At 43.9% G+C, this 11225-nt stretch overlaps 7 protein-coding genes across 7 annotated transcripts; 3 read left to right on the top strand and 4 right to left on the bottom strand.

Annotated features, from left to right (window-relative positions):
* Window positions 1-976: 976 nt before the first annotated feature.
* Window positions 977-1336, top strand: PHALS_03937 (RxLR-like protein; the record flags this gene model as incomplete). The annotated part of the gene is made up of 1 exon (XM_024721975.1): window positions 977-1336. The coding sequence occupies one exon, from the start codon at window positions 977-979 to the stop codon at window positions 1334-1336; it is 360 nt and encodes a 119-aa protein (XP_024573098.1).
* A 156-nt stretch (window positions 1337-1492) lies between these two features.
* Window positions 1493-1824, top strand: PHALS_03936 (lyr motif-containing protein 4; the record flags this gene model as incomplete). Its single annotated transcript, XM_024721974.1, has 2 exons — window positions 1493-1558; window positions 1624-1824. The coding sequence occupies 2 exons, from the start codon at window positions 1493-1495 to the stop codon at window positions 1822-1824; spliced, it is 267 nt and encodes an 88-aa protein (XP_024573097.1).
* Window positions 1825-1981: 157 nt separating this feature from the next.
* On the bottom strand, window positions 1982-3703 carry PHALS_03935 (camk cdpk protein kinase; the record flags this gene model as incomplete). Its single annotated transcript, XM_024721973.1, has 1 exon — window positions 1982-3703. One exon carries the CDS (start codon window positions 3701-3703, stop codon window positions 1982-1984), a length of 1722 nt encoding a protein of 573 aa, XP_024573096.1.
* Window positions 3704-4072: 369 nt separating this feature from the next.
* PHALS_03934 (uncharacterized protein) lies at window positions 4073-4669 on the bottom strand (the record flags this gene model as incomplete). The annotated part of the gene is made up of 1 exon (XM_024721972.1): window positions 4073-4669. One exon carries the CDS (start codon window positions 4667-4669, stop codon window positions 4073-4075), a length of 597 nt encoding a protein of 198 aa, XP_024573095.1.
* A 76-nt stretch (window positions 4670-4745) lies between these two features.
* PHALS_03933 (peptide deformylase) lies at window positions 4746-5494 on the top strand (the record flags this gene model as incomplete). The annotated part of the gene is made up of 4 exons (XM_024721971.1): window positions 4746-4773; window positions 4890-4972; window positions 5027-5078; window positions 5178-5494. 4 exons carry the CDS (start codon window positions 4746-4748, stop codon window positions 5492-5494), a joined length of 480 nt encoding a protein of 159 aa, XP_024573094.1.
* Window positions 5495-5595: 101 nt separating this feature from the next.
* PHALS_03932 (uncharacterized protein) lies at window positions 5596-6618 on the bottom strand (the record flags this gene model as incomplete). The annotated part of the gene is made up of 1 exon (XM_024721969.1): window positions 5596-6618. The coding sequence occupies one exon, from the start codon at window positions 6616-6618 to the stop codon at window positions 5596-5598; it is 1023 nt and encodes a 340-aa protein (XP_024573093.1).
* Window positions 6619-6760: 142 nt separating this feature from the next.
* PHALS_03931 (tubby-like protein) lies at window positions 6761-8305 on the bottom strand (the record flags this gene model as incomplete). Its single annotated transcript, XM_024721968.1, has 1 exon — window positions 6761-8305. One exon carries the CDS (start codon window positions 8303-8305, stop codon window positions 6761-6763), a length of 1545 nt encoding a protein of 514 aa, XP_024573092.1.
* Window positions 8306-11225: the final 2920 nt, after the last annotated feature.

The following is an 11225-nucleotide window of genomic DNA, read 5'->3' as shown; positions in this document are numbered from 1 at the left end:
ACCAAGTGCAGCGGGGCTGCCGTAGCTTTGCGCTTAGAGGAAGCGTAATTCAGGTCACTGACCTTTAGCTCTATACTTAGACCAAGTACGAGTTTTGCGGATCGCAATTCGCTTACTCCAAGAGTAATTACAACCTTAACCCAATGCTAATTAACTCTTTCGTTTAAACCCAAACTGACTTTATTTATTTTTATCTGCGGCAAAGCCGCCTAATTTTAAATGCATAGATTTTACCGAAGATGTAAAGTAAAATCTTATTCTTGTTTGGGTGTAATCACACCAGGCCCATCTGGTGTGACACACTCCCCTGTTACCAGGGTATGTGTAACCCCGCTACAGACACTCTAGTACAATGAAGTGGGGAGCTAAATAACCGCCAGCATTTCCAAAGAGGTTCAAAACTGCACAGCTGAAACAAGCCATCGGCCAAATGTACTTACTTGACTAAAATCTGTATCAACACAGTACATATCAGCAGATGAGAATTAAGTGCTATTTCGAGTATCACTACACATTATTTTCTAAAGCACTTCCCGCAAACTGTTTCAACGTGCTTCCGATTTTCTTTGCAACAAAGAAAATCAAAGATAAAACGTTCTGACATCTAGTTACCGACCGTCGTGCTCATTCTTCATCGTGCACACTCTGCCCAGTTTTCAACCTAAGTCACAACATCTTTTTTCGATTTTGTGAAGAATTTTTAGAAAAACCCATAAAAGTCCCAAAAATATCAATTTTGCAATGTGGGTCGGTCTTTCAACCCATAAAATTTAAATTCTATCTAAATTTCTAACCAAACAAAGAATGAGTGTTTTCAAATAAAAAAAATTCGAACATTCTGATTGTTTACTGTATTATATCAGTACCTCGCCTCTGTCCAATAAGGAACATGGACTTATAAATCAAATGTCAGAAAGATCCTCTCCATCACTTCCGAATCAGCTAGAATTCTCTCACAGTACCTCGGTCGATAAATATGCAGATTCTTCAGACATTAATCGCCGCCGCCATTGCCATTGCTGCCATAGTTATCGTACTTGCAGAGCAGGAGGCCCATCTCAGAGTGCGCGTGCATGACAAGTTTTACGTGACTCCCCTCGGCATGCAATGTGCATTTAACAATTGTATTGATCCGAGCATGTATCCATGCGCCAAAAGCACTTGCGTCCGTCTTAATTACACGTACGGCAAGTGCACAAAGGACTCGTCGGACAATCCCGAGCAGCAAGATCTTGACGATCCCAAGCTTTTGTGTCCATATCCAAACCCATACAATAGCAAGCTCGGCTCCTTAGACGATGATGAAGACGACGACAATACCGAAAGTCAGAAGTAAACATCACTATCGAGCTTTCTTTGTCTAGCAGAGGGTAGCAAAGCAACGTGTAACTATCATCAATGTCCATTTAATTTGATTTTTCGTTTTAAGTGTATCAAAAGTATGTTGTACGAATGTTGCGTATTATGAGTACCATTTGACTATTAAATTTCTATGGCGTCCTCGTCGTCGGTGTTGCGGCTCTACCGCGAGATGCTGCGCAGCGCAGCCAAGCTTGAGGTAAATGCAATATAACTTGTCGTTTACATTTCATAATGTCTGATATAGAGCGCAATTTACTACAGACTTACAACTTCCGAGCCTACGCCACACGCCGCGTAAAGGAAGATTTCCGCAAGCATAAAACGATTCAAATTGACAGTTCGGAGCAGGAGAAGATGCTTGCCTTTGCACGTGAACAAGCGGACATTCTGTACCGCCAGATGGTCGTATCCAAGTTATATCCACCACATATTCCGAGTGTTATGGAAACACTAAGCAAGTAGTAGTAACTTGCAGAATAAATTTAATACGGAAAACCTTGGGGTAGCCTCTTTCTACATCTCTGCATCATTTGTACTGAATGACGAATAGAGCTATTTCTTCTGAGCTGATGAACTACAGTGGCTCAACACATTTACATCATAGAGCCACTTACTTTGCTTAGATCTTTACTAATACGACATTAACGTCGTTCTGGTTCGTGAATGCTGTCTTGACGTTTTCAATCTCAACTGCGATTTCGGACGTAGATGTGTTGCCAACCGAGCTTGATGTTGAAAACGGAGTTAATGTATCAATCGCACTATCCGCAGTACTTTCAGTCGCCGTTACCATCAATTTCTCGGGACTGCCAGCATCGCCAAACACGGTACTGGTAGTCGTAGGCGCATCGTCTTCTGCAACATTGGGCAGTGATGCTGTGAAAAGACCCTGAAATGCCTCAAAATCGACGTATCCATCGCCGTTGGTATCGACAGACGCAATCATTTCCTTAACCTCCTCGGCGACCATCGAATGTTTAAACAAATCTTGCAACCCCACAAGTGACAGACGGCCCTGTTTTTCACCGTCAAGAATTCCAAATGCCTCGCGAATTGTGCTTTGTCCAATGTCGCGCTGGTCCATGACAGCCGCCAAGAATTCTAAATAGTTGATGTGACCACTTTTCGACTGATTTATTCGCGTGAACAGGTCACCTGCATCAGCATAAGACACTCCACATTCGACCAAAGCAGTACAAAACTCATCACGTGACAATGACCCTTTTTTCCTACTGTCGATTGAGTGAAAGACTTCAGCAGCCATTTCCTGTTGAATGTGATCCTCTGAAATTCCAAGAGCTACCGAAAGCAATGCCGTTTGCTTTAATTTTCGACATTGACTAAAGTTTAACATGTTTGACAGTAACATGCACTTGTTACTCTGAAGTCGAGCAGCACCCAATCCGTCCGCACTTCCCATATCTCCTTCATGGAGCCATTTGTGGCTCAGCGCCTGCTCAGCTGAAAGACGCTGGTCGACATTCTCCTTCACCAACGACTTAACAAAAAGAATTGAAGAGGCCGAAAATTTTGACCAGACGTCATTCTCAAACACAAGCACACCATCATATATTTTGCCCATTGTTTCGTCAACCGTTGCTCCGTGAAATGGAGACACTCCCGTCAAAAGCTCATAGCATATGACGCCAACACTCCATAGATCACACTTTTCGTTGTAATTTCCATCCAGCACCTCCGGAGCGACATAATCAATTGTACCCATTGGCTTTTCAAGCTTCTCGCCTCGCTTGAAACGTGCACTCAAACCAAAATCGCACAAACGAAGCGATCCCGGATTATCAGCATTTTCAAGCAACAAATTTTCAAGCTTTAAGTCGCGATGCGTGATAAAATTTGAGTGCAAGAACGCCAACGCTCGTAACAATGCACGAATAATCTTTCGCACGTCATTTTCTGAAATTGTGCGATTTCCTTGGTACAAATGCTCGTACAATTCTTTTCCCTTACAAAGCTGCATGACCATGTACATATGTTCCTTATCTTCATACGAAGCAATGACACGAACAATTTGAGGATGATGCAGCCGTTTGAGAATATTAATCTCATTGCGCAGTGCGTTTCGGTCCACCTCGTTACTAAGAGCGACAATTTTCACGGCCCAGTCTTTACCAGACTTTTTGCTTACAGCATGTTTGACGCAGCCAAAGTGGCCCGTGCCAATTGTGATGCTAAAGTCAAAGTACTCATTAATGTCGTCGACATACATGTGCTGAATGAGGTCTGAGGTCAAGTCGTCACGCATACTCAAACCTGTATCTCGCTGTGAGGAGACAGCAGTGGAGCCTATTACAGAATCAGCTTTAGATTGACGACAACCCATTATATATTTGTCGGTTTGACAAGTTTTTGACTTCGTCTCCTTGCGTTAAAATTCTAGTAGGAATGAAAACTTCGACTGCACAGAACAGGCAACGAGAGACAAGAAGACAAGGTTATGACTGATTGACGAAGTAGTATGAAGTAAAATTACCTTGGCAGACACCAAATATAGCCTTGATTTAAAGTTAGAAGGTCTACGCGACTCGATACGTTATTAGCGTCAGAAACTACAGAACTGAAAATGGTAGTATAACAATCGATTATCGCTCATGTGATCTCCATGCTTTTCACAGATGTGCAAAAGCATACGTCAATATTACAAAAACTCTATAACGAACAGCTGCACAATCTGTACAAAGTGGACTTGTCTCTACGATGTGGCAACGAAATTAAACTTGAAAGTACTGCTCACTGTTTCTTTGAACGAGTGATTTTCTATTGCGGCCTTCTTGCGCTGTTCGCGTTGCTTTATTGCTGCAAGATTGCGACGACCTTGGCCGTAGCGTAGATGCATCTTAGTCATTTCAGAGTCAGTACTTGTTGCTTTACGGAGCCTTACAATCGAGGATGATTGTCTTATTTTGCTATTGGGCTCATCTATTGACGATTGCTTCGGTGCCTGTTGACTGCATTGCTTTGTACTTCCCGATCGTGGTGGTGACTTTGTCAGCGTAGCCATACTGTCTCCATCTTCTGCACCATTTTTCTTTTTCTTGCCTCGTCGCTTCATACTGCGCTTTCGATTCCGTTTACTGACGCTCGTCGTACCATCTTCAATTGTAAAATCAAACTTAAACACGGTTTCCGCTGCCTTACTCACCGCTTCAAGAACTTCTTCGGGTGTGGCTTCCTCTATCTTCTCGCCTCTCTCTTCCATTTGTTTGACAGTGGCCATTAAGCGTCGCTTAGTTGCAAAATGTGCGGCAAGTGGAGCACCCGTCGCTGCATCTTGGACGCTTTCGTTCATTTCTACAATTGTTAAGTTAAATTTTTTCCAAAGTTATACAAATATTACTTTTCAATGCTGCATTTTATAGGAGACGATGACACTTGTATTTCTTGGAAACTCTGGTACGTCTTCTATGCGTTAACTTCAGTCTTAAGTTGAAGCAAATAGCTATAAATGCTATCACTATTCTCTTTGACCTTTCCTTTCTCTTTGTCATCATATTAAAATCTATTTCTAGCGTTACGCAGAGTGTCAAAGTCTGTGGCTGATGTGCGTGCTCCCGCTGTTCGAAGACTATTTGAAGAATTGGAAAAAGAAGTTGTAAGTTCATTGATTTGTTATGAGTAAGAATCAGCGGTACTTATCGAATCTCAGCGCGTAGAGGCTGGCGTGGGGATTGCAGCACCTCAACTTGCACACAACCTGCGTATGTTTTTAATGATAAAGAACATGCCCGAGAATGAAAACGATCTCGACAAAATTAAATATCAAGAGATAATAAACCCCAAAATTTTGCATTTGTCAGAAGCAACCACGCGTGACTTTGAGGGCTGTCTGAGTGTTCCTGGCTATCAAGGTATTGTTCGACGTGCCAACATGATTCGAGTACAGTACGATGATTTAAAAGGCCGCAAAATTCAGAAAACTTTGAATGACTTTCCTGCTCGTATATTTCAACATGAGTTGGACCATCTTAACGGCGTCATGTACCTGGATCGTATGGAAGTTGGCAGTCTTATTCACAACGAGGAGTTTGAGGCGATGGAGTGGCTTGATGTACAAAAGCTACTCCTTCAAGATCCTCCTGCCATTCCACCTCTTGTGAATGCTACCAACGAGTAAAATCTGTCAAGAAAAGAGCAGAGCCAAAAACATGATAAAAGGATTGACGTTATTATTGCAGACAACCTCAATATCATGACAACAACTATTTATTTGTGTATTTAGGCAAAGTCTTTGTCCGATCTCCATCCTGCTGCATCTATCAAACCAAAGTCACCTTTTATCGAACGTTCTTTCTTCCTGTGCAATGCTTTACTCAGAGGTGGGATATAATTTGCTGCTAGCAAAGTTATCGCTGCTACCATCACTACGATCATAGTCACGTAACGAGCTTTCATGCCAAACGATGATTTATAAAATGTGTATCCGTTGACTATGTTTTCGATGCACTCCAATCTCATAGTGATTGGTATCATGTAATCACTTCCATACTCGGCTCTTGCCACGTAACTTGCATTTCTCGGCACGGTCACTGGCACATCTAAGAAAGACGCTGGCTCCTGTCGTACTGGTACAACTTGGTCGCGCAATAATTTCTTTCCTCTAATCGTGCGATCATCATTAACTAGCCACTCTTTGCCAGTTTGTTCATCACGTTCTTCTCGATACAACCAAATGTCAGCATGTGAGCCCTTTGCCGATTCATTTAAGTAAATTTGGACAAGTTCCCGTTCCATGTGGTAAACGACATGAACAGATTTTCGAAGTTGCGCATAAGCCTCGTGTTGTATAACCGTCGAGAAATTACTAACGCTACCATAATGCTGCATGAACTCAGCCTTAACTACGCCAATGTCCGAGTCAGTGTCTCCAACAGGTATACTGCTTTGGCCGCGCATAACAAACAAAAGGTTGCCAAATGCCACCCAATACTGCAATTTAGCTTGCGTGCATAACTTATACACGAAACGTGCTAAGCTCTCAGTCTCATGGTGAAACACGACGCTATTTGGACAGCCGCGTGAGTGATACACTTCGAGCGCTAGACTTAATACCACAAGTATTGCTGTCGATATAAGCAATCCCCAGAGTAAAAAAAAACGCCTGGTGCTCCGTCGCGATACGTCACCAAAATGAAGGCGCCACTGAGGGTGTACTAACGCACTAAGAGCGGCTACAGATACAATCGAAGCTAGTAGGAACCAGTTGCCATTGGCGATGAAGGAGGGTAGCAGCACAGTCATGTGAAACTTTGTTTTGACCAATAAGACACATTGAAATTAAGCAAAATAATAATAAAAATTATAACCAATGAAATAAACAGCTAAGAGGTTCATTATATATAACATTTCTTTGACGCAGCTAGTTCTACGGAGAAGGTACGAGTTAAACGCACGCCAGCTTGGTATCGCAACTGCTGAGGCATATAGCGAACGCTTGGAAAGGTGAGAGCGGCCATTGAAAGTCCATTGTAAACATGTCATCAGCGACACGACCAAACTGAAGTATGTTGCCCATTGAAGGATCCTCATTACTGATAAGCTGAAAGTTCTTCACAGAAGCCATTGACACCCGACCACCAAAATCCAAGCAGTAGGCACCAAGATCTTCTCGAAAGACAGGTTCACGATTTGAGAAGCGCATTAAATCCCTCATTTCTCCAGTAGAAAGTCGCGTGGCGAGTCGATCTTGACGACTCATTGGTCGTACAATCTTAGAAGATCTACCGTCCTCGTCCACGTCAGGAATTACTACCCTCATCTTTCGTGGACCCACACTCGTACGATTCGGCTCGTACGTGACACAGCCAAGCTCCTCTCGAATCTGAAGCACATTTTGTACCACCACGTCGTTTGAACTCACTGCATCTTGAATCTTTGCCAATTTCTGAGGGTCTCGTCCATTGTCGTAGAGTGTGAAGCACGTGCCAAGAAAATTCGAACCCATGCGACCGATTCGATTTACATCGGTGCACTCCTTGTCTGTGGAGATTGTGTAATTTGCAGTCATATTAGAGCGTACCTGACGTCTGGCCGCCAGCAAGAACCTATCTTCTTCTTGTGTACCAATCTGACCCTGAAGATACATTTCGTAGCCGTACTGCTTGAACATACCACGATATACTTGCTTGACGTAGCATCGAATGATCCCTGCATCCAGAGGAACTGGCTGCAATGCCATTTTAGTCATATCTTGAAGCTCAAGCTTTTGCAATGGCTGTAGCACTAGTGGGTCACAAGCTCCGCGACAGAGAGGACAGCTACCGGATTGGCCTAGCCAGGCCATTATGCATCGGTAGTGCACATATGCACCTGTACATTGACCAGTGCAGGGAAGTGGATAAGCCTTACGTCGGGCAGAGAATTCATCCATACAGATCAGACAGCCTTCACTTTCGTCCGGATCATTTGTGTCTTTTGTTTCTAATTCCTTGATCAGTGGGAGCTTCTCGGAGTGTACCTTACTTTGCCGTGTTCCCGACAGAGCAAATCCATCTTCATCTAGTCTTCGCTCGTTTGGCTGAAGTGTATCTATTTCACCAACTCTTTCTTCAGCTTTCCCTTCATTCTCGTCTTCTACATTCACCCGGACACTGGCTACTTCAAGCGACTGTTTGTGAGCGCTAAGTGCACGTCGACGTGGGGAAAACATCATCAGATCAACAGGTGGTACGTCTGCAAAGGCATGTGGCGAGTGGTGGACAGCTTGGGGTGACATATGACGGGTAATGGTACCTCCACCATTTGCCGCATTGATCGAGCGCATGGCCACGCTATGAGCAACATTTCTCGGGTTGCGTGTGACTCCGGATAGAGGAGAAAGTGCCGCCTCAGTCAGTGAGCGCTCGTAGTTGCGCATGACGTCGCGGGCGTCTGCAGACTCGCGTCTGAAGCGCAGAACGCCGTCATCCTCAGTGTTAGGGGTGGACATGTTCAAAGCCCGTTGTTACGTCGGTTTTGCTTGCTCTTGATTCTTCACAGCGCCTATATATAAGTAATTTAAATGTGGTTGACGTAATACGATGAAGATGCTTGCGACGTCGAGTTGCTAGCAGATCGCGATCTGAGCTAACGACAACTCAGTTGATTCTCTTCCGCAGACTTTTCGTCTTTGACAAGAAGGCGAGGATTAGTGGCTTGCTTCTCGATTGGTTTAAATCCAAAGAGTACCAAAGTGTACAGTTAACATGAGGTCGGCCTTTGTATCGAAATAGAACTCACTGACTAGAAGTATTATTATTAATATATGATCACACCATTTCTAAGATGTACCTCATTTCCTATATAGTAATGAGCCACGCATGTATCAATCGGACAAATGACTGCATCGCGTCTCACAGTCGTTCCTCCGTGTTGATGGATGGTGCACTGATGTCGTTTCAAAAATTTAATACAGACCAGGAATTTTGACCAAACATTAGCACGTACCAAACAAAACGCAGCCTTGAACAAAAGACTACATTATCTGCGACAATGGGGAATGGCTAAAAACTGAAGCCTCCTCTGTTGAGACAAGAAAGATTGACTGTGTCTTGTGGTACCGGCTGACAGTACAGAAAATGAGTGGATCTGCCGATCCTACTCTACCTCTGGTAGATGATCGAGCTGATGATGAGCTGTTGTGTCCTGTGCCAAGTACGATGAAGAGTGACGATTCCGCAATCTCGTGTGACAGAGCCGATGAAGTTGAAGGGCGACATAAACGTTTGAGTAAAACGACTTGACCCTGAAGATGGTTTATGTTTGTTACGATGTCACTGTACTACTAAGTCAGCACTTGGGCTCTGACGAGATCAGCCTCTCATACGTACCATTTCGGTGACCTTACCGCCTTTCAATGTTTGTACATCCCCGAGAAAAGTATTATAGCTCTATCGGAATTTAATAAGGGAAGACTTGCAAACCTAATGGCGGTCCCGTTAACATCATTTATATCCTATCTCGATAGAATTCTCCACTTCTTTATAGATGAAGCTAAAATCAAGGACACTTACAAATAATTGAGTGCAAGGAGCAACAATGCTCATTTCAAGAATTCTTCGGACCGCTTCTAACCTTTGTAAAATGAATATCGCGGCGTGGCGACGAGACCACCACGCGTGCTATTCGATCAGGAAGGGCTGCATGGTGTCAATTTGATTTGCGGAACCAGATATTGCGTCGTACAACAATGTATCTAGCCAAAGTAATAATATGACGTCATTGGCACTTTCTTTCGCGCGAAGCAGAAGATGAAAATGGTGAGATCGTAAACCACCCCACTCAACGCCTCCTTATGGCGTCAGAGAGGCTAGCGGCAAGTGACGGATCGTGTTTGCTGATATATAACCAGAACGTTGATATCAACAACTAAAAATTCTAGGCTCCATCTAAGCCGAGGAGAGTCGCTTTTTTGTGCTGTATTTCATTGACCACAACCCCACAAGGAACCGTAGAGCCCGGTTTGTTATGCAGGCTGCCCATCATCCCGGCCAGGGGTTCGTTGTACACCTTTGTGTGAAAGTCCGATCTTTTGCAATCTTTCGCTGATAGCGAAGGAGGCACACGAAGCACGTATGTTTGTACTACCGAAGACGAAATATGTGCGGTTACCGCGAAGCTTCTCAGGTGCTAATGCCTCTATTTTCTCTCATCAACATGGCTGGGATTCATCCCCGCGTCGGTCGTGCCAGTTTGTACATGTAAATACCTAAACTGGTGACAGAAGTAAGTTACTTGACTGCAGTGCAACTACTGCGACCCCCTTTTGACACAACGCCATTAATTGAAAGAGATTTGTCTGACATGGGTGGCGAAGATATTCCAGGACAACGAAACCTCATCTAGCATATGTGCTCCTCCCATTTATGCAAAGTTCAAGATCCGCCATCAACCATTCATGGTATGATGCTCAAGCTCTTAATATCATACTGTGATTGGTAAAAGGGTTTTACGCGATAATTTGACTGAAATTCACGGATAAATTATATTCCCTGCACATCATCCTCACAGAAGCTGTAATCTTCATTGCATAAAGTGACCTCTATTCATGAGGTGATATCGGATAAGCACACGGGAGATGGCGACGGACGTCGATCCCGTTCGATGACCTTCATGACGTCGGCGAGCGTTTCCGCTTGGTGAGAGGGTCATACTTCTTTGTCGTGATGAGATGTCTTAACTCCTACATGGTCCGCCAGTCGTGTCTCTCTTGACGTGTGAGGAGAAATTTTACATACACGTATTACTCCTGTTTAGGCGATGAGGAATATTGCGACATCTTTGACTACACATAGTCCCACATCGAAGGAGACGTTTTATAACCAGGAAAGTGCTAATTAGTTCCCAGTCTTATGCGCGGCATCGTGGCTAGTTGACCGTTACCGCAAAGCGCTGTCGCTTCATTTAGAGCACGGCCGTGATCAGCTTTCTTTATTCATTTTGGGAGGTTTTTCTTCTCTGCCTTTCAGAGCCTGGATGCAGCGGGGCTGCCGTAGCTTTGCGCTTTGAGGAAGCGTAACCTAGGTCACCGACCTTTCGTTCTATACTTAGAACAAGTACAAGTTTAGCGGATTGCAATCCGCTTACTCCAAGAGTAATTGTTGCCTTAACCCAAGGCTGATCAACTCTTCGGTTTAAACTCCAAAAACTGACTTTATTTTTATCTGCGGCCAAGCCGCCTGATTTAAATGTATAGATTTTCCTAAATATATATGGAAAATCTAAATACATGCGTAACTACTGGCTACCCAGCCACATACCGTATTCTTATTTGGGTGCAGTCACACCATGCCTATCTCGTGTGGCACACACCTTTGTTACCAGGGTACGTGTAACCCCGTTTCACTCTCCCCCATTAAGATTTACAATCA

Source organism: Plasmopara halstedii, assembly GCF_900000015.1.
Source record: "Plasmopara halstedii genome assembly, contig: Scaffold_238, whole genome shotgun sequence".
Taxonomy (NCBI): domain Eukaryota; phylum Oomycota; class Peronosporomycetes; order Peronosporales; family Peronosporaceae; genus Plasmopara; species Plasmopara halstedii.
This window is presented reverse-complemented; position numbering and strand designations above follow the sequence as displayed.